General features: G+C 56.2%; 1 protein-coding gene across 14 annotated transcripts in view; it reads left to right on the top strand.

The window, feature by feature from the left end:
- The window catches only part of DNM2 (dynamin 2), a 78,666-nt gene that overhangs the window by 9,167 nt on the left and 49,082 nt on the right, over nt 1-20,417 (top strand). For all 14 annotated transcript variants that reach the window (XM_070625498.1, XM_070625501.1, XM_070625499.1 and 11 more), the window contains exon 2: nt 17,671-17,744. In XM_070625498.1, the coding sequence (XP_070481599.1) occupies nt 17,671-17,744 (74 nt within the window). The remainder of the gene's footprint in view (nt 1-17,670; nt 17,745-20,417) is intronic.

Genomic DNA, 20,417 nt, shown 5'->3' with positions numbered 1-20,417 from the left:
ATCTTCTTTCCGGGGAGGGCTGTGGTTCGCCCAGCTGACACGGAGGAATAACCGTGTTAGACAAAGACCCCCAGGCTGGCCTGGCATGGGTGTCCCTCTGGGCTGGCTTCCCCAGCTGTAAGAGGGGGCCCTCCCCAGGCTGCGGTGACGGATGCCCCGTCCAGCTGCCAGTGGGGGCCCCCGACTCTCACTTGCTGCCTTGGTGCCAGGCAGCCCGGTCAGGAGTGAGCCCTGCTCGGCCCGGGTCCTCGAGCATCCCCGAGGTCTCAGGCCTCCCCTCCTCCCATGGATGCCAGGTGCCCTCCCGGACCAAGAACGAGGTGCTGGGGGTCATTGCTTCTCAGCCCTGGCAGCCCCTTCGGATCCACCACAGGGAGTGGTCATAAAATGCCGGAGCCCAGTGCCAGACCCTCCTAGACCGGCCTCAGACTCCGGGGGATTCCAGCCATGGGCCGCGGCGTGGAGCACTGCGGCTCCAGGGAACTTGAGCCTGCTTGGACCGCAGACGTGGGCTGTGGACAAGTGGGCGGCTGGCAGAACCGTCCAGGGCCCTGGGGGCACCCCCACGCCCAGCCGTGGCAGGCGGCGTCCCGGAGACTGCCCCGTGACACATTTCTCAGTGATAAGAGTCTTTTGGGGCTGGCAGCCGAGTGGAGCAGGCAGGAGCAGTCCCAGCTGGGGTGACACCCGGCTGCCGGGTGATACGCCCTGGCACGGCCAGGCCACTCCCGGAGGAAGCCCTGTGGCAGGTCGGGGACACGGGCCCGTCTGTCCCAGGCTGCGGGGCCCCTGTCTTCTGTGCTGCTGGGCAGGGTCCTTCTGGAGGGTCCCAGCCTCCTCACCCGGGAGGCCCCCAGCTGGCTTTGAGGACAAGGCCTTCAGAAGTTTTCTATGGGGTGGGGTTTGGGGTGCCAGGGATGTCTAAATCAAGATCAGGGGCCTGTGACTGGAGGCCGTGAGCCCCCGACTCAGCTGGAGGAGCCTTCCTGTGGTTGGGTTGGCATGCCTGCTTGTCTCGCAACACCCAGTTCCCCTTGTCTGGGCGGAAGCCCTTGCGACGGAGGCCAGCTCCCGTGGCGTCTGTCCTGGGGCCCCGCCTGGCACAGGTCACAAGGGAGCTCAGGGCAGGCCGCTCTCCGAGGCTGGGAGGTCCCACTGGAACACACTGCCAGCACCAGATGAGAAAGGACATGCCAGCTTGATTTTTCAACTCTTTCGTGAATTACAAGTTATTCAACTGTTGACCCATTGTAAAAAAAATCCCCTCTGCAGGACGGGCACAGAGCGAGGCCGAGCTTCCTATTGCCCTTTGCGAGAGCCACTCCCATCAGCCTGTGGCTCTTGTCACATCCTTCCTCCAGCTTTCTGTGTGTGAGTGTCCCCTGTCCCCCCCAATGCCTCCATAAGTCCATCTTTGGCACTCTGAAGTCTCAGCAGAATGTGACCACCTCGTGCCAAATCCCTGCTATTTACTGTCAAAAGGGGTTTTGCTGCCGCCTTCTTTTTTTTTTCTTGGTGAGGAAGATTGGCTCTGAGCTAACATCTGTACCCATCTTCCTCTATTTTCTGTGGGACGCTGCCATAGCACGGCTTGTCAGGCCGTGTCATGTCCGCACCCAGGATCCAAATCGGCGAAGCCTGGGCCAGCAAAGCAGAGCGTGCAAGAACTTAACAACTACGCCACCAGGCTGGCCCTGCCTTCATTTTGTTTTCAGTAAACCTTTTTTTGGGAATAATTGTAGATTTACAGAAAGTAAATAAGCTTTGAATTTACGGAAGAGTTGCAGAGATAGAACAGACGGCTCCCGTATACCCCACCTGTCTTTCCCTGATGTCAACCCCTTCCCGTGGCCTGTTTCTCACAACTGAGAAGTGAACCTTGGAATGTTGTCATCATTAACGGCAGCCAGACTTTGTTCAGCTCTCCCACGGTTTTCTGTCCCAGGGCCCCATCCAGGATCCCCCACATTGCATGTCATCGTCACCTCCTCAGTCTCTGCTCATCTGTGGCAGCGCCACAGTCATTCCTTGCTTTGACGACCTTGCTGTTTCGCAGAATGTCCCTCAGTTTGGGTTTATCTGGTATTTTCTCATGGTTAGACCGAGGCTCTGGGGTTTCGGGAAGAAGACCACGGAGATGAGGTGTCCTTCTCTTCGCCCCCTTTCAGGGGTCTGTGACATCAACAAGGCTTATCGCGGGTGATGCTGACCTTGGTCTCTCCGTTGACCTTGGTCTCTGGGTTAAGGTGGCGTCTGCCAGCTTTCCCCAGTGCTGAGTTACTTTTTCTCCTTTTCCTGCACTATCCTTTGAAAGCCTCGAGGGTTTTTTTTTTGTTTTTTGAGGAAGATTAGCCCTGTGCTAGCATCTGCTGCCAATCCTCCTCTTTTTGCTGAGGAAGACTGGCCCTGAGCTAACATCCGTGCCCATCTTCCTCTACTTTATATGTGGGACGCCTACCACAGCATGGCTTTCCAAGCAGTGCCATGTCCATACCCAGGATCTGAACTGGCAAACCCCAGGCCGCCGAAGTAGAATGTGCGAACTTAACCGCTGCGCCACCGGGCCGGCCCCTCGAGGGTTCTTTTGAATGTAATTGTTTACTGGGAAATATGTGCAACATGGCCCCGAGTTCCAGACTCTCAGACAGGAGGCTTCGGCGGCTCCTGCAGAGTCCCGGTGGCAGCCTCTTCCTCGTCTCCTGTGCGTCCTCCCAGGTGCTCAGTGCAAATAAAGAGAATTCGAGTGTGTGTTTTTCTCCTTCCCTCCCCCGGACACAGCTTTACACCCAGTTTCCACTGTTACATCACAGTATTTCTTGGGGATCTTCGGTATCCACACACAGAGAGCTCATTTATCTTTTTTCCCTCCCTCGAGGTGTAATTTACATACAGTAAACACCGCCCGTTTTAGCACACAGTTCTGCAGGTTTTGACGAATGCAGAGAGTTGTGTAACCGCCACGACCATCAGCACGTAGAACGCCTCCGTCACCCCCCACAATCCTCCTGTGCCCTTTTGTAGTCACCCCTCTCCCATCTCCTGCCCCTGCCACCTGCCGATCGCTTCTCCACCTATGGTTTTGCCTTTTCCAGAATGTCCCAGAAATGAACTCAGGCGACCTTTTGAGTCTGGCTTGTTTCTCTCTGCATGATGCGTTTGTGAGCCATCAGGCTGTGGGCATCGACAGTTCGATCCTTTTTATAGATGAGCAGTATTTCTGGACCGCTGTCTGTTTCACCGTCACCCCCTGAAGGACGTGGGGTCGTCTCCAGTTTTTGGTGATTATGAACAATGCTGATATAAACATTCATGTGCAGGTTCCCGTGTGGCTCAGAAAGACGTTTTGAGTTCATTTTGTACGCCTTAGGAGGTGTAGGTTGAGGTTTACAGTTTTGTTTTTTTTTGCGTGTGAATGTCCAGTTGTTCAAGTCCTACTTCTTGCAAAGACCCCTCTTTCTCCGTGGAGTTGTCTGCGTCGGAAATCAGTTGGCCGTATTTGCGTGGGTCCATTCTGTGTGTCTGACCTTTGGCCAAAGCCACGTTTCTTTATTACTGGGGCTTTATAGTAGGTCTTGAAATCAGGCCGGGTGAGTCTGCTTTGTTCTTCTTTTACAAAATTGTTTTGGCTAGTCCAGTTCCTTTGCCTTATATGTGAATTTTAGCGTCAGCTTGTTGATTTCTCCAAAAAAGATCTGTGTGTGTCAGTACGTGGAGAGCTTCGCTGTTAGTTTTTATAACTGTGTTATTCTGTCCGACATTGCCACTCACCTGGACGGGTGCAGTCGCCTCCTCCTAAGTCACTCCCCCCTACCCCGGGCCGTTCTCCCTACGATGGCCAGAAGGAGCCTGTTGAGAACCTGCCTCCCCTCTGCTCAGAACCTGCCATGGCTCCCAGCTCCCTCAGTGTAAGAGCTAAAGTCCTCACTGCCTTCAGAAGGCCCTGCATGGTCTCCTTCTCCCCTCCCCACCCCAGCACTTGTCTCCCCTCCTCTCCCCCAACTCCTGCCTTACTTGCTCTCTTCTAGCCACACTGGGCTCCTTACTGTTCCTCAAACATTTCTGACACAGTCCCACCTCAGGGCCTTTGCACAAGCTGGTTCCACTGCCTGGAAAGCTATTCCCCTCAGATAGCCCTGTGGCTCATTTGTCACCTCCATCAGGCCTCTGTGCTCAGATGAATCCTCAAGAGGCCCTCCGTGGCCACTCTGCTAACATGCCCCCACCTTGTTACCCCATCCTCTTGTCCTGTTTAATTTTTGTAGGAAGCATTTGTCACTCCCCGTCATCGTCCTACCTGCTTATTTGGTTCATTGACCGTCTCCACCCAGTAGAAGGTGAATGCCTGATGGCGGGGCCTTGCTCCTGGGTCGGCCCCGGCCCCTGGCACGGTGCCTCATGTGTATTAGATGCTCCAGACCCCGTCCCCCTCTCCATGTCAACTCCCCTACCTGTGTCTCAGTCACTTAGCGGGACTCAGTCAGCAGAGACAGCCAAGCCTGGGCTGCCACGCGGCGGGTGGTCACACGCTCATCAACCATGCCGCAGAGAAGTGGAGGCTTCGGCTAAGATCCAGGTCACAGAGGGGCCGAGGCTGGGGAGGGCAGGCTGAGGGCTGGCCGCCGGCAGCCGGCTGGTTTATGTGGCTCCGCAGTGGGTTTATCTTGAAGACGTTTGATGGACCTGTTCCCGGCTGGTACATGGGTTGCATCTGTGCAGTTTAAAACTTTTCTTTTATTATAACATCTTTATATAATTCACACACCATAAAATTCACCCTTGGCAAGTAGACTACTCAGTGGTTTTTAGCGCATGCGTAGAGTTGGGCAACCGTCACCACTCTCTCGTTTCAGAACATTTTCATGTCCCCAAAGACACTGCCTGGTAAGCAGTCACTCCCCACCCCGGCTCCTGGCAACCACTCGTCTTTCTCGCTAGGAATTTGCCCATTCTGTATGTTTCATCTAAGTGGACTCGCACACCTGGTGGCTTTCTGCGTCTGTCTTCTTTCACTTGGCAGAGTGTGTTCAGGCTTCCTCTTTATCACAGCACGTATCAGAACGTCCTTCCTTTTTATGGCTGAATAATACTCTATCGTGTGGCTAGACCGTGTTTTGTTTCCCAGTCATCTGTTGATGGACATTTGGGTTGCTGCCACTCCCTGGCTGTTAGGAACAGCGCTGCTGTGAACGTTTGTGTCTAAGTGTTCGTGTGGACGTGTGTGTTCGTTTCTCTTGGGGATGTGCGTACAGTTGAATTGCTGAGTCATGTGGTAATCTTTATGTGTAACCTTCTGAGAACCTGCCAGCCTGTTTTGCACGGTGGCTGCACCATTTTACATTCTCAGCAGCAGCGGCGGAGGGTTCCATTTGCCCCGCATCCTCACCGACACTTGTTAACACGTGTCTTCTTAAATCCAGCCTCCTGTTGAGTATGAAGTAGTATTTTGCTCCTTGTTGGCTTTTTCATTTCCCTAATGACTAACTATGATCTTTTCTTGTTTTTATTGGTCATTCGTATCTCTTCTTTGAAGAAATGTCTGTTCACATCCCTTGTCCATTTTTTAATTGGGTTATTTGTCTTTTTATTGTTGATTCATAAAAGTTCTTTATGTCTGGTATCAAGATTGGTCCTTTCTAGGATAAATGATTTGCAGATATTTTCTCCCATTATGTGGGTTGTCTTTTCACTTTCTTTGAAGCAGAAGCATTTTACGTTTTGATGACGTCTCATCTATCTATTTTTTCTTTTGGTGTCGTCTCCAAGAAACCATTGCCCAATCCATGCAGGTCATGAAGATTTACTTTTCAATTTCCTTTTAAGTATTTTGTAGTTTTAGCTCTTACATTTAGGTTTCTGATCCATCTTGAGTTTATATATGGTGTGAGGTAGGGGTCCAGCTTCATTCTTTCACGTGTAGCTATCCAGGTGCCCAGCACCATTTATTGAAAAGACTCTTCTTTCCTTATTGAATGGTCCTGGCACCTGGTTTGAAAATCAGTTGACCAGAAGTGCAAGAGGATGTTTCTGGACTCTTAAATCTATTTCATTGATCTTTATGTTTACTCTGAAGCCAGTACCACACCATCTTCATTACTCTGCCTTTGTAATCAGTTTTGAAATTGGGGAGTGAGTCCTCCAACTTTGTTCTTCTTTTTCAAGCTTGTTTTGGCTATTTCGGGTCCCTCGCATTTCCCTATGAATTTTAGGATCAGCTTATCAGTTACTGTAAAAAATGCTGTTGGGATTTTGATTGGCGTTGTATTAAATCTGTAGATCAATTTGGGAATTATTACCATCTCAACAATATTACGTCCTTCAGTCTATGAACACAAGATGCCATTTCATTTATTTAGGTCTTTCATTTCTTTCAACAGTGTTTCTTAGTTTTCATTGTAAATGTTTTGTGCTTCTTTTGTTAAATTTGTTCCTACGTATTTTATTTTTTTGATGCTATTGTAAATGGAATCGTTTCCTTAATTTCATTTTCATATTGTTCACTGCTGGTGTGTAATAATATACCTGATTTTTGTTTATTGGTCTTGCTCTTCTTTCTCTAGATTCTTAAATGGAAGGTTAAATTTTGATTTGAAATCTCTTTTCTTTTTAAAAAAGTAAAATATTTGTTGCTGGGGTTGGCCTGGTGGCACAGCGGTTAAGTTTGCACGTTCTGCTTTGGTGGCCCAGGGTTCGCCGGTTTGGATCCCGGGTGTGGACATGGCACTGCTCATCAAGCCATGCTGTGATAGGCATCCCATATATAAAGTAGAGGAAGATGGGCAGGGATGTTAGCTCAGGGCCAGTCTTCCTCAGCAAAAACAGGAGGATTGGCAGCAGATGTTAGCTCAGGGCTAATCTTCCTCAAAAAAAAATTGTTTCTAATTAAAGTTTTTTTAAAAAAACTTTCTTGAGGTAGAATTGATGTACAAAAACTTGCAATCTTTCTTCTTTTTTAATATAGGTGCTTACATCTGTAAATGTCCCTCTGTCTACTGCTCTAGCTGTAGCCTATGAGTTTTGGTATGTTGTGTTTTCATCACTCATCTCAAAGTATTTTCTCATTTCCCTCTGATTTCTTCTTTGACTCATTGGTTATTTAGGAATGATTGTTTAATTTCCACATACTTGTGAATTTCCCCAAATTCCCTTCTGTCGTGGATTTCTAACTTTATTCCATTGTGGTCAGCGAACATAGTTTGTATGATTTCAGCCCTTTTCCAGTTATTGAATCTTGTCTTATGGCCCAACCTCAAATCCGGCCTCTCCTGAAGCTTGTTCCTTGTGCCCTTGATGAGGGCGTGTGTTCTGCTGGCGTTGGGCGCGGTGATCGCTCTGTGTCTGTTAGATCTTGTTGGTTTATGGCGGTGTTCACGTTTTCTATTTCCTTGTTGACCTTTCGTCCACTGTTCGATCCACTATTGAAGGTGGGGTGTTGACGTCTCCAGCTATCACCGTTGAGTTGCCTGTGTTTTCTTTGCCCTGTGCTTGCTTTATGGCTGTGTAGTATTCTTTGTCCCACTAGGTCTGGTCACTCCTCCATGAGCTTTTAGGTCATTTCTAGTTTCCCCTCCTGACAGAGTCCTGGGGCCAGGAGGCTTGTGCGTGTGCTGGGCCCAGGGCTGACCCTGGAAGGGGGTTGCTGGGTTGGAGAGGAGGCGGATCTAGAATCATCTTGCCTGTCCTGCCAGGAAAGGCTGTGCCAGGGTCCTTCTCGAGGTGCCCAGGGTAGGGTGCCCTTTCCCTGTCACCCTTGTGAGCTGTCTTGTGGAATAGGGCCCCGTGTATGCTGGCCTTCACGTGACTCGTCCCCTAGTCCTGCCAACACCCTGACAGGTAGGCACTGTTATTGTCCCGTTTTACTGACGGAGAAACCAAGGTGCAGGACATGACGGCCCTTGTCCAGGTCTCCGTCTGGCCGCAGGCTCTGCTCTCCAGGTTGTCCTGACAGGGCCGTGACTGCCCTCCTGTCCCGAGCCCAGGGCTCCTTTCTGTCTTTGTTCCCAGACATGTGGTGCGGTGACCGGGATGGTGCCGGCAGATGGGGACAGGAATGAGGTGGGTTGGGTCTGTGTGTCATTGTTAGCTGTGTGGCTTTGGTCCGGGTGACCTAGCTTCTCTTGCCTCAGTTTCCCCGTTTGAGAAATGGAGTTGGCAAGAGCCCCTGCGAAGGTGAAAAAGGGCCTCATGTGCACGGAGCTCTGCGCGTGGCCTGTGTGTCATATGCCAGCTGCTCTTGCTGTTCACGCCTCAGCAGGCATTTATTGAGCACCTGCTGTGTGCCAGACACCATGCTGGGTGCTGGGGACCCAGCAGTGAACAAAGCAGACAAGAATCCCTGTCCTCGCGGGGCTGACAGTCCAGAAGGGGCCCAGGAGGAGGAAGGAAGCAGAGATGCTGGGGTGACAGCAGAGGGCGTGCAGGGGGAGGGGACAGAGCTGGGCCTGGGGGCAGGTGGGGTGGGGGGCTCTCTCCCAGGAGGCGCCATCGAGCCAGGGTGCGAAGGAGGAATGGAGGGCACTGTGGGGCATCTGATGGCACGAGCAGCCCAGGCCGAGGGAGTGGCAGGGTGGTGACAGGATGCTGGTGCAGGGCCTTGTGGGTTCAGGGAGGACGCTGGAAGCCACGGGTGGGTTTTCAGTGCATGTGCAGCGGGGTCTGACTCACAGTGTGGAAAGCTCTGCCTGGCTGCTGGGCTGTGAACACATGCGGCAGGGACAGCAAGGTGGCAGCAGTGTGGCTGTGACCAGGGACTTCGCCTCAGGAGCTTGGGACCGAGCAGGGGAGAAGGGCACAGTGACAGCAGAGCTAGGCAGTACCAACAGGAGTTGCCGGGAGATGGGCCATCCCGGGTCCTGTGCCACTGCGCCCGGTGCTCCTGCATGGTTCCTCGTGGTGGCACCCTATCATGCTGCTTGAGGCTCTGGGAAGGAGGCGGGGGTGTTGTGCTTGTCCCCAGAGGCCACTGCCCACTCTCCTGCTCCAAGGGAGGAGCCTGCAAGGATGGTCCGAGGACACTGGGAGTGGATGAGGCGCCGCCCGGCTTCCTGCCTGGGTTTTTACCGACGTCCTGCCTCCAGGTGCAGCTGGCCCTCAGGGTGGTGACATCCGCAGAGCTGGGAACGCATGTGTGGCCAGCCCCCGTACAGGCACCTGCGCTGTCCCCTCTCGTCCCTGCCACACCCTGTTTACAGCTGAGGACACAGAGCCCAGGATGGGAGTGATCTTGTCGCCAAGGTGACAGTGTGGCTCAAGCCTTCTGCTGCAGGGCAGAGCAGAGAGGACATCGTTCGGGGGACCCCCGGGGGGGCAGAGTTGAGGGCTCAGGTCCCAAGACACCAGCGGTTTCCACGTCACCCTGGGCCGTGCTGCTTGGCTGACCACTGGCCTTGGGCTTGTCAGTCCACCCGGAAAGTTGCAGGTTAATATTTGCCGGCTGTAAAGGCATATGAAAGTTATAAAAGAGCGACGTTCAGATGGCGTTGGAGACTATAAAATGGGAAGGCTTCGTCCTCGCTCCATAGACAGCCCCCATCCAGGGCTCAGGGCGTCACCTCCACGCCTGTTGTCCCTGCACAGGCAGGCAGTGTGCACAAGAATTAAAAAAGTCAGAGTTGGGGGTCCTGATCGATTCTGCGCACGCACTCTGCTTTCAGCCCCGCGGCCTGGCCTGCTTCCTGGGCCAGCTCTGGGGTTGATGTGGCCCGCTCTCTGCTGGTGGGCAGCTGGGGGGTTCATGGCTTTCACTCCAGGCAGCACTGCCGCAGGGACTGGCCGTCCTTGCAGACCCACTCAGGAGAATGAAAACAGGGTGACGTGGGGCGGGGGGGGGTCAGTCAGGGACAGTCAGGCCTTTCGGAGGAGGTGCCCTCTGAGCTGAGTCTTGCGTGACCAGAGGAAGCCAGGATTGTGGAAAGGCTCAGAGGAGACGATCATTCCAGACAGGGCATCAGGATGTGCAAAGGCCCTGAGGCAGGAATAGGTCTGGCCTCCTTGCGTACCTTGACCTCCAGTATGCCTGGAGGGAGTGAGCAAGGTGGAGGTGGGGGCTGAGGGTAGGGAGGTGACGCAACAGTTGCTCAGGGCCTCGGAGGCCCTGGGGACACTTTGGAGAAAAGGAGGGACATGATCAGACTTAAATTGTATTGAGTTTCCCTTTGATCGAATGGGGCACATGGTCTCTTTTGGGCCCCGTGGAAAGAACTTTGCAAACCCTTCCAAATGCCCTCTGAGGCAGGTGACGTGACCCCCACTTAACAAATGAGGAAACCGAGGCACCAAGAGATGACCTGCCCTGCACAGATTGTCCGGAAAGGAGATGGCAGCCTCTGGATTCTGGTTGGGGTCTGAGGCCCAGGGCCAGGCGGCTTGTCGCCATGGGCCACTTTCCTGCTTCTGCCCCTGGCCTGGCCGCCAGATGAGACCACAGAGCAGGTGACACTATGGCTGAGTGCCAGGGGTGGGGCTGACTTCAGAACCTGCAAGATTCCTGCGCAGGGAGGGGCCTGCTGGGAATTTGGTGAAGGGGCGGCACCCAGGAGGGGGTTGTGCAAGCCGGCCAGGCGCCATCCTGTCTCGCCCCGGCTGCCTCAGTCTTCTCTCCTGTACAGTGGCACGTTTGGGCCTCCATCATGCAAGTTTCGGTCACCTGACTCCGTATTGGGAGCTAGGAAGAGCCCCGAGAACGTGCCAGGCAGAGGGCCGTGCCCCCATGAGGCTGCCACTCTGTGTGGGTGGGAGGGTGGGAAGGGACACACCGCAGCCACGTGAACCAGCCAGTGTAGTGGAAGATGCCGGTTATGAGTCGAATTGAGGACTGAGCTGGATGGTGTGTGACAGAAGGGAGCTGCTTCCTCTTGGGGTTGGGGCGTAGGGAGGAGACAGTTTGGCCGGGAGTTGCCAGCTGGCCATGTGAATGCTGCAAGGGTTCCAGGCTGAGGGCACAGCCAGTGCAAAGGCCCTGAGGCAGGACTATGTCTGCTGTGTTTGGGGAACATGGAGGAGGCCAGTGTGGCAGAAACGTGAACGACAGGGAGAATAGGAAGAGGGAGGGTAGAGAGGTGACTGGGGTGACCATGCAGGGCCTTCTGGCCACCCTGGGGAGACCAGAGGTGGGAGGTGAGGGTGGGCAGCCTGAGAGGACTCCCTGCACTGGTCCAGGCAGGCGCCAGTGGGCAGGCCTCATGGCCTTGGATGTGGCAAGGAAGGGGCCAATTCAGGCTCCATCTGGAGGTGGAGCCAGCGGGACTTGCTGCTGGGCAGGGTCGGGATGAGATGTGGGAGGAGCCCGGCTCTGTGGTCCGAATCAGGGGCATAACCACTCTGCTGACCCTTGGAGTGGCCACAAGGATGCAGTGGCATCTGCCCGGTGACACTGAGTGTGGGCTGGGTTCCAGGGGACCAGTGGTTACTGTTTGATGGTGTCAGGAGGGGGTGCAGACAAGGCAGGGATGAGGCCGGGACCCAGTGGGGTGTGCGGTTGGATGTCGAGGCTGCATGATGAGCTCTGCTTCTATTCTAGCAAAACCACAAAGGAGGCCCCCCAGGTGGGTGGGGGTGACTGGGGCCTCTGCCTCGTTGGTGTCCCACTGTGTTCCCATCCCAGCCCTGCTCCTTCCTTGCTGAGTGGCCTGTGGCAGTCCTGAAACTTCGAGCCTTCGTCTCCTTGTCTGTGAAATGGGAGCATCGGCCCTACGTCATGCCTTTGGTGTCGCTTGAGTTTCCCGAGATGTTGCCCAAGATGGGGTTAGGGCCGGGCCAGGCAGGCAGCTGGTGCTTCCTGTATAGGCTCATGTCAGAGCCAAGAGAGCGGGCCAGGTGTGGTCGGGCCCTGGGGCCTGGGGCTCCTGCTGGGGACTCCTCTTGTGGCTGGCACTGTGCTGAGGCCTCCCAGCCACACTGGGGCTCTGAGTGACCCCGCGAGTATATGGTGATGAGGAAGGGATCCAGCCCAAGGTGCTGGCCGGGCCTCCTGCCACCAGGTTGCCCTGGCGCAGGGTGGCCTGGGCCCTCACCAGCTCAGGGTCAGCCTTCCAGCGGACTCATCCTCTGCTGCCTTGTCTGTTTGTTTTCCCTCCCCCACCCCCCACCCGTGCCCCTGGGGTTTTGGCCCCCATTGTTCCCTGCACTCAGGCGTCCGCCCTAGTCGGGGCTGGAAGCCAGTCAAAGGGCTCCTGGTGGGGCCTGTACTCTGTCCACAGACAGTAAATAAACAGCCTGGGCTTCCGGCCTGCCCGTGGTGCTGCCTCCTGGCATGCCCGCCTCTCCTTGCCCCCGACAGCGCCCTCAGCTTCCAGGGGGAGGTGGCCCATTTTAGAGCTTGGAAACTGAGGCGCCAGGGGCTGAAGGGACTGGCGCCAGGTTACACGGCCAGCCGGGCCCTCCATGTGGGTGGGTGGTGTCCTCCCATCCCACAGATGGCCGGGCCAGTGCCCAGAGAGGGCAGAGCCCTGCCCAGGGCCACACAGCTCATGGAGGCAGAGCTGGGCTTTGAATCCAGGCTTCTGGCTCCAGAGTCCTTGTTGCTCCCGGCCATTCCACAAACATTTAATGAGCACTTGCTGTATGCCAGGCTCTGTTCTAGGAGCTGGAGATGGAGCAGACCAGGCCGGGTGCAGAAGTCCTCGCAGAAGTCCCCAGACCAGACCTCTGCTGGGGGCCACGTTGGTGGGAGCGGGAGGGGCGTGCATCTGGGAGGGAGGGGTGCCATCCACTGCATCTGCCCACGGGGTGTGGGCAGGGCCTGCGGGGAAGGGTTTCCTGGCAGAGGGGACAGCTCCTGCAAAGGCTTGGAGGCCAGAACTGCAGGAGGGATCCCAGAGGCCTGGGGTGCCGGGTCGGGGGTGCTGGGGGGTGGGATGGGCAGGTGGGGGACCCTGTCAGACCTGGGATTGGTCCTGTGGGCTCTGTGGGAGGAAGGCTTGGGGCTCAGGTCTTTGATTTAGAAAGCTAACAACAGGGGCCGGCCCCGTGGCTGAGTGGTTGAGTTCGCGCGCTCTGCTTCAGCGGCCCAGGGCTTCGCTAGTTCGGATCCTGGGCGCGGACATGGCACCGCTCATCAGGCCACGCTGAGGCGGCATCCCACATGCCACAGCTAGAAGGACCCACAACTAAAATATACAACTATGTATTGGGGGGATTTGGGGAGAAAAAGCAGAAAGAAAAAAAGAAAGAAGATTGGCAACAGTTGTTAGCTCAGGTGCCAATCTTTAAAAAAAGAAAGAAAGCTAATAACAGATAACCCAGGAGCAGGCTGGGTGGGAAGGAGGCCAGGGGCTGGAATGATCACATTTAACACTGAACACCTACTGTGTGCCAGGGAACAAGACAGACCCGAGATCCTATCCTGGGGAGCTGACTTTGGGGGAGGAACAGATAAGTGACAGTTACTGCTCTGGAGAAAGATGGAGGTGGCCAGGAGGGAGGCGGTTGGAGCTGTGAATAAGAGTGGGCGGAGTCTCTCTAGGGAGGGGTCATTTGAGCCAGAGCTGTGGGGAGCGAGGCATGGGGCGCCTGTCGTGTTTGGCACCCAGTTGCCCTCCGAGGTAGGTGGAGTTACCCTGTCTTCATGATCAGGAAGCCCAGACGAGAGAGGCAGGGAAGCCGGCTCAAGGTCACACAGCACAGAGGCGGCCAAGCCAGGACCAGAACGCAGGCCACCCTGGGTGCACAGTGGTCATTTGCAGCAACGGCAAGGAGAGATGAGGAGAGTGGTGGGCGCTTTGAGTCACAGGGAAGGACTTGGTGACCCTGTGGCACGTGGGGTCAGGGAGGAGGAAGCAGATGACTGAGGCTTGATGTCGCCCCCAGATACGTGGACAGTCAGCGTTCCGGGCAGAGCCACTGGGGACTCGGTTTCCTTCCCCCAGGCAGGCAGGAAGGCCCCAAGAGCGCTCCTGCTCCGTGTGCCAGGAAGCCCTGCGGGTGGCCTCGGGGCACAGCCGGACAGGCCCTTCCTCCCGGCAGCCCTGGGAGAGTCCTGGGGGCTGCTGTTGGGGGGCTGTTGGAGCTGAGGGTGGGTGTCGATGCCCTTTCTGCTCAGCAGTCGGAACCTCCTGGAAGCGCAGTGGGACAAGACTCAGGGCTCCGGGCGCTCCCAGCCTGGTGTGCAAGGCCGTGCACGCTGTCCAGCCTCGTCCTTCAGCCTCCTCCCACCGGGCTCTGCCTCCCCCGCCGGCCTGCACCCCCCACTCCTCCTTCGCTCGCCACCAAGTCCCCGCCTGGAAAACTGCCTCCCCTGCGTGCGCCTGGCGCTCTCGGGTTCTCTCGGGCATCACGCTGGCCCTCATGCTCTTCTGAGGCTGTCATTGTCCCTTGTCACCATTGTGCTCACAGTGCCTGGTCCCCCAGACACGCCCAGAGCAGTCATAGGACAGCCCGTGCCAACCCCAGTGGCCGAAGGCCTGTCCCTCGCAGGGGAGATGCCAGCGGCTCCAAGTCACACGTGTGACCCAGAGGCTGGTGACCTGTGGTCAGGGGCTCAGACCCCATGGCTTTGAGTCCTCACTGCTGTCAACTCCCGGACGCCGGGTGACCTTGGGCAGGTGCCCACCTCTGGGCCTCGCTGCAACCATGAAGTGGCGCTCGCAGACCTGTCTGCTGGATCTTGTCATGTTAAACGAGTGAAATCCATGGAAAGTTCTCAGCTCCTTGCCTGGCACTCCTGAGCACCCCACAGCTGTTAGCTACTCTCTAAACACACAACGTTCTGCCGTCACTAATCCACATGGCTGGTGCAGAATTCAGAGATGTTCCAGAACATTCGATCATTCTCCCTCCCAACAGGCCCCAGCCTCCCTGGGCTCTGTTTTGTTGCTTTTTCGTTTTCTTTAGTCAGAAAACACAGAAAAACCTCGTCTGCATCCTTTGTTTTTCCTCACTTGGTCCACCCAGAAGGAAGTTCCATGTCAGGACCTCAAAAGGTCTTTCTCCCTTTTTTGGGGGGTGCTGCACAGTGGCATGGATGAGCCGTAATGTATTTATTTAGTCTTTAAAGTTCCTTCCATCTGAACTGTCCTTTTGACTGGGAAACTAACAAGATTGTGAGAATTCTGTGGGCACGTTTCAATGGAGCGTTTGCTGTCCTTTCGACCGCAGACTTCCTGAGCCTGGCCTCCCGGGACCTTTACTGAGGTTTCACTTAGATCCAGGAAATCACTCCCATCTTAAGTACACACCTTGAGCTGTTGGACAGATGCACGCACATAGCACAGGTCAAGATAGAGGATGTTGTCATCATTTCCAGAAACTTCTCTCCTGCCCCTTCTATTCACTTCCCTCAGAGCGAACTGATGCCTCTGATTTCTATCGCCAAGACCAGTTTGTCTGGTCAAGTTCGTTTGTATGACTCAGCAAGAGAAACGAGGGCATGTGTCCCCAAGAGCCTCCTATGAGAATGTTGGTGGCAGCTGGATTCGTACTGGCCCCAAACTGGGGATGTCCCATCAACTGGAGCGAGAGCGGACGGACACCCTGGGGTCCATCTGTGCTGGGGAACACAGGTCAGCGATGACAACTAGCTGTCCTCCCGCCCAGCAGGGTCAGGGTTCATTCGCACGTTGCTTCTGTCTTCTTGGGTGGCTGACATGTTCCGCTGTGTCAAAGAGGCAGGGCCTGGGGGGGGGGGTGTTCTTGTGAAGGACGTGCACACCGGCACCCTTGCTGTTGGTGGTTCTGTGTCGGATGGCATCTGAGATGCCGCGTCTCTGGTGGGCAAGGTGCCTCCTGTCCCTGCCTCTCAGGTCCCTGCCTGTGAGCCAAGGCCCCGGCCACGTGGATGCTTGAGAGGTTAACAGCCCCAGCAGGCCCACCGTGTCCCTGGGAGAGCCTGGCATCCCTGCGAAGGGGCGTTGCTCTCCTGGAGACGGCGGGTGCCCCCTGTGGCGAGGGCCATGGTGAAAAGCTGACTTTGGAGTCTGCAGACCAGCATGTGGCCCTTTCTGTCTCCCAGGCCTGCCCACTCTGCACCCCTACATGTGGCTCGCCCCTCATTTCGCCTTCTCAGAGAGACCTGCCCGACCATCCCAGCCCCTAAGTCCTCTTACCCCATAGTGTGTCTTCTTTGTCCCCACCCCCATCTCACGGGGTCTCCATGAGATGTCAGCGCTGGGGTCCCCAGCATCTCCAGTGTGCTCAGTAGGTGTGCGTAATACTTGAGTGAACAAGCGTGTGGCCTTGGCCGCGTCACATAGCAGCTCCACCTGAGTCCCCTTATCCGCCAGAGGGGAGAATGGGACACCACTCGGAGTCACATGGCGTGAAGTGGACATGAGATGCTCCGTGCAGGGCAGGCGTGGCCCCGGGCTCTGAGTCGTCCTCGGGACCCTGATGTCACTGGTGTCACCTTCAGTGTGGAGGGCTGGCTGTGCCGCCAGGGGCTGCGGGCTTCACCCTCCAGGATTCCTACCTGTCCACGGGGCCTTTTTTCCTCTGTTCTGGCCCCTCCCGGCCTCCGAGGTCCTTCTCTGTCTAGCCGGTGCCTGGTCATGGCTGGCCATCTCCCGAACTGCTCTGGGCTCTGTCCAGTATGTGTCCACTGTGTTCTATGTCCCTCCCCATCCTGGGTCCAGCCCCTGTCATTGTGCGTGTGGACCAATGCGGTTGCCTCCTTCCCGCCTCTCGACCCCCACCTTCACCTCTGGAGCCCCCAGAGGGGGCTTTTAAGGCGACGCACCTTTAAAAGCACACATGGCCATAATCTGGCTGTCCCTAAACCCTATCTGGTGGCCTCGCTCTAAGAACGATGACCAGCCTCACCGTGATCTCCGGCACCACCCCACCCCCTCCCCCCCCCGCCCCTCTGGGCACATCCACTCCAGCTCTGGTGCTTGCTGGCAGCTTGCCATTTTACAGGAAACAGCAGAGTCCTTTGCACGACTTTAGTAATCTCTAAAAATGCTGCTTCTGCTTGGGGGCCCACCTGGAGCCCTGCTCATCTTCTTTCCTTTCTGAATGGTCCGGGGTGGCTTCCGGTCTTCCCGCTTTGCGCGAGTCCAGGGGATCAGGGTGAGCCGGGGCGGGTCATGCCTGAGTGTTTCCGTAGTGAAATACACAGCATGTATTTTTTATTAAACAGCTTTATTGAGGGGCCATTTCCATGCCAGGATGTGCACCCATTTCCGATGCAGTGGTTTGTAATAAGCTTATAGTAAATAATTAGTCAACATCACCACACTCTAGTTTTAGAATTATTTCCACCGCCCCAGAAAGCTCTGTCCTCTCTTTTTCCCACCCCCGGGGCAAGCGTTAATGCACTTCCTGCCTCTGTCGATTTATCTTTTCAGGCCATGAAACAGGTCCTGTTTTGCCATCAACCTCTTCCCTTTTATTTAGTCTTTATAGCTTGCTTTATAGCATTACGTTACTTTAAAACGTGTAGCAAATGTACTGATCTCTCTTGGGTCTGGGAGAGATGACACAAAAAGTTGTCAAGGACAGGGCCCTTTGGGTGTGCTGGGGCCGGAGCACAGGCACCAGCCTTCAGTCCAGGCCCTCCCCCGCCCCTCCGTGGCTTCGGGACCCTCCAAGGCTGGAGCCGTCCCCAGTGCCCCGATGGCGTCGGTGTCTTTGCCGAGGTGGCCCAAATTGCAAGCGGGGGTTGCGCCACCACATGTGGTCACACTTGCTGCCCCATAGGCTGGCCTCATGAGTAATTTCTGTCCCTTTCCCCTCCCACAGGGACTTCCTTCCCCGAGGTTCAGGAATCGTCACCCGGCGGCCTCTCATTCTGCAACTCATCTACTCAAAAACAGGTACGCTGGGCGCCTCGGAGCTGCAGTGGGAAGTGAGTGCAGGTCAGGGGCTGGAGCTGGGGTCCCGCGTCTTGGGCTCTGGGGTTTAATTCACGGTTTCCACGGGAACAGGGAGGTTGAAGCCCAATCCGGTGACCCCCACGCCCACCCCAAGCATCCTTAACCATGACCAGGCCGCCAGGTGCCATGTGTGTTTGCTGTGTCGTAGAGCACACGTTTTTGCTGAACACTTTCAAAATCAGTGGCAGACACTGTGACACGTCAACCTGAAATGCTTCAGCGTGCTTCCCTTTGCAATGAGGACACCCTCCTACACGCACAGAGCCACACCCAGGAAGAGCACCCACTCCTGTGTGTTATCTAATGCCCAGTCCATATTCGCCTTGCCGCTTGTGCTCCAGAGCTTTCCAGGCCGGTTTTACAGCTGCTCTCATCAGTCCCATGCTACGCTCCATTGTCGCGTCTCCTTTTCCAGCATCCATTTCGTTTCTTCTTCTTCTTCTTCTTTTTTTTTTTTTGGTGAGGAAGATTGGCCCTGAGCTCACGTCTGTGCCAGTCTTCCTCTATTTTATGTGGGATGCCGCCACGGTGTGGCTTGATGAGTGGTGTGTAGATCCACGCCTGGGATCCAAACCCGTGAACCCCAGGCTGCCGAAGCAGAGCATGCAAACTTAACCATTATGGCACCAGGCAGGCCCCCTGCTTTCATTTCTTTTTAAATCACGACATTGACTTTTGGGAGAGACCTACCCATTGACTACAGAATGGCCCACATGTGGACTTTTTCTGTCCTCCCCTAGGTGGCCTCACTTTATTTCTGTTCTTCCCACACAAGTCTGACATGACCTGGGCACATCTCCCAGCTGGAAACCCACGTGGGCCTCTTCGGAGAGCGTCTGGGGTCTAAGGCTGGAAGGGGAGAGGGGAGCCGTCGGGGACGGGGCCTCTCTCTCCGGAGCCCCCGGGTCTCCGTCCTGCTTCCCCACAGACCTGCAGTCTCAGCCCTGGTCGCTCCAGCACTGATGTGCGTCAGCTTCACCTCCCGGCCGGGTTAAACACCCCCACGCTGCGAAGGCAGCGGACACGCTCCTATTTTACAGAGGGGGAAACTGAAGCCTAGCCAGGTTACCTGCCTGCCTGCCTTTCTGACGGCGCCAGATCTGGGATCGGAGGTCGGCCTCAGACCCAGCTCTCAGCAGTGCAGGGTCTGACCCTCTCCCGTTCATCTTTGACTCCGCCCAGCCCACGGGGGGCGTGGCTCCAGTGCGACGCGGCAGCCGATTGGCCCAGCAGCTCCTCTTTTTGAGCTCTGCCATGTCATTGGCCACAGGCGAGCCAGTGGGCTGCCTTCTCTGGTTTCAGCTGTCCAATCAGCTGGGCCAGGCCTTTGGCTTTGTTTCCCATTCAGCAGGAGGGCGGGGGGTGGGGCCTGAGAGTCTGCATCTTGAATGAGTTCCCAGGCGATGCTCAGGTTTCTGGCCTCTGGTCACACCCGGAAAACCTCTGCCCCCGTGGGTGGGGGCTGGGCGCTAAGACTGCCCGGGTTCAAATCCTGGCTCTGCAGCTTTCTGCCTGTCTGGCCCCTGGGGAGGGACCGCCGCACACAGCCGTGTCTCCTGTCGGGACAGTGAAGATAATTATAGTGCCGCTTTGGTCCGTGGCTGTGAAGACCTCGTTATCCAATCCACGTACAGCCTGTAGAACGGTGGCTGGCACGCGTGCGGCCCTTGCTGAGTGATGCTGTCCCTGCGGCTGCAGTTTTGTGCTTGCTGCTGGCCTGTTTGGGGACAGCTTGCTGGGGAGACAGGTTGGCTGCCTTCCTGCCCTGAAAGCTCACGGACCGTGTCATGGCGGGAGGCCCTTCCCATCAGCTCCACAATGGCCGTCCCCCAGCGGTGGTCCACTGAGCACTGCATGCCACAGGCTGGGCCAGGGCTGCTGCCACCACCTGCCGCCTGCCTTCCTGGGCTCCCATTAGCGCCAGGGGACTAAAGGCGGAGACTTGGGGTGAGACCAGGAAGGAGACACACAGGAGGGTGGGTGTCCAGGGCCTTCTCTCAGGAAGTGACGTTTGAGCTGGGGCTGCCGGGGGCACTGGGCTGTGTCGGGGAAGGGGAACTCTGCTTCCCAGCAGAGAGCAGTGTGTGAGGACACGAGGGGCGATGCCCAGCACGGCCTCTCGGAGGAACTGAAATTCCTCCTAGGGGAGAAGAGAAGCACATGATGAGTGACAGTGCTGCGGGCACACTGAGGGCAGCAACTGGGAGGGCGCCTCTGCCCAGTGCCTGACACGGACTAACGTGGAAGTCTCATTCCTGTCCGCCCCACCTTACTTGAGGGAACTGAGGCTTCCAAACTGAAGCCACTTGCCTCAGGGCGCACGGGGGGTCATCTGAAATCCCACCCTTAGACTCACTCTTGGGGAGTGTGGCCCAGGTATGACTTGACCAGATCCTGTGGCCACTGGTGGAGAAGAGATCACAGGGACCAGCGCAGGGGCAGGGCGACCTGGGGGCAGGAGGGGACAGGGTGGCAGCCATGGAGACAGAGATGTAGTTGGATCCTGTTGGGCTCGGGGCGGGGAGGGGGTGGGGGAGAGGCGCCTGGGTTGTCCCACGTGGGAGTGGCCCTTGCTGTGTCCCAAGCTCGCTTACTCCCCCTCCCCTGCCTGGC

This window comes from Equus przewalskii, chromosome 6, assembly GCF_037783145.1.
Source record: "Equus przewalskii isolate Varuska chromosome 6, EquPr2, whole genome shotgun sequence".
Taxonomy (NCBI): Eukaryota; Metazoa; Chordata; class Mammalia; order Perissodactyla; family Equidae; genus Equus; species Equus przewalskii.
This window is presented reverse-complemented; position numbering and strand designations above follow the sequence as displayed.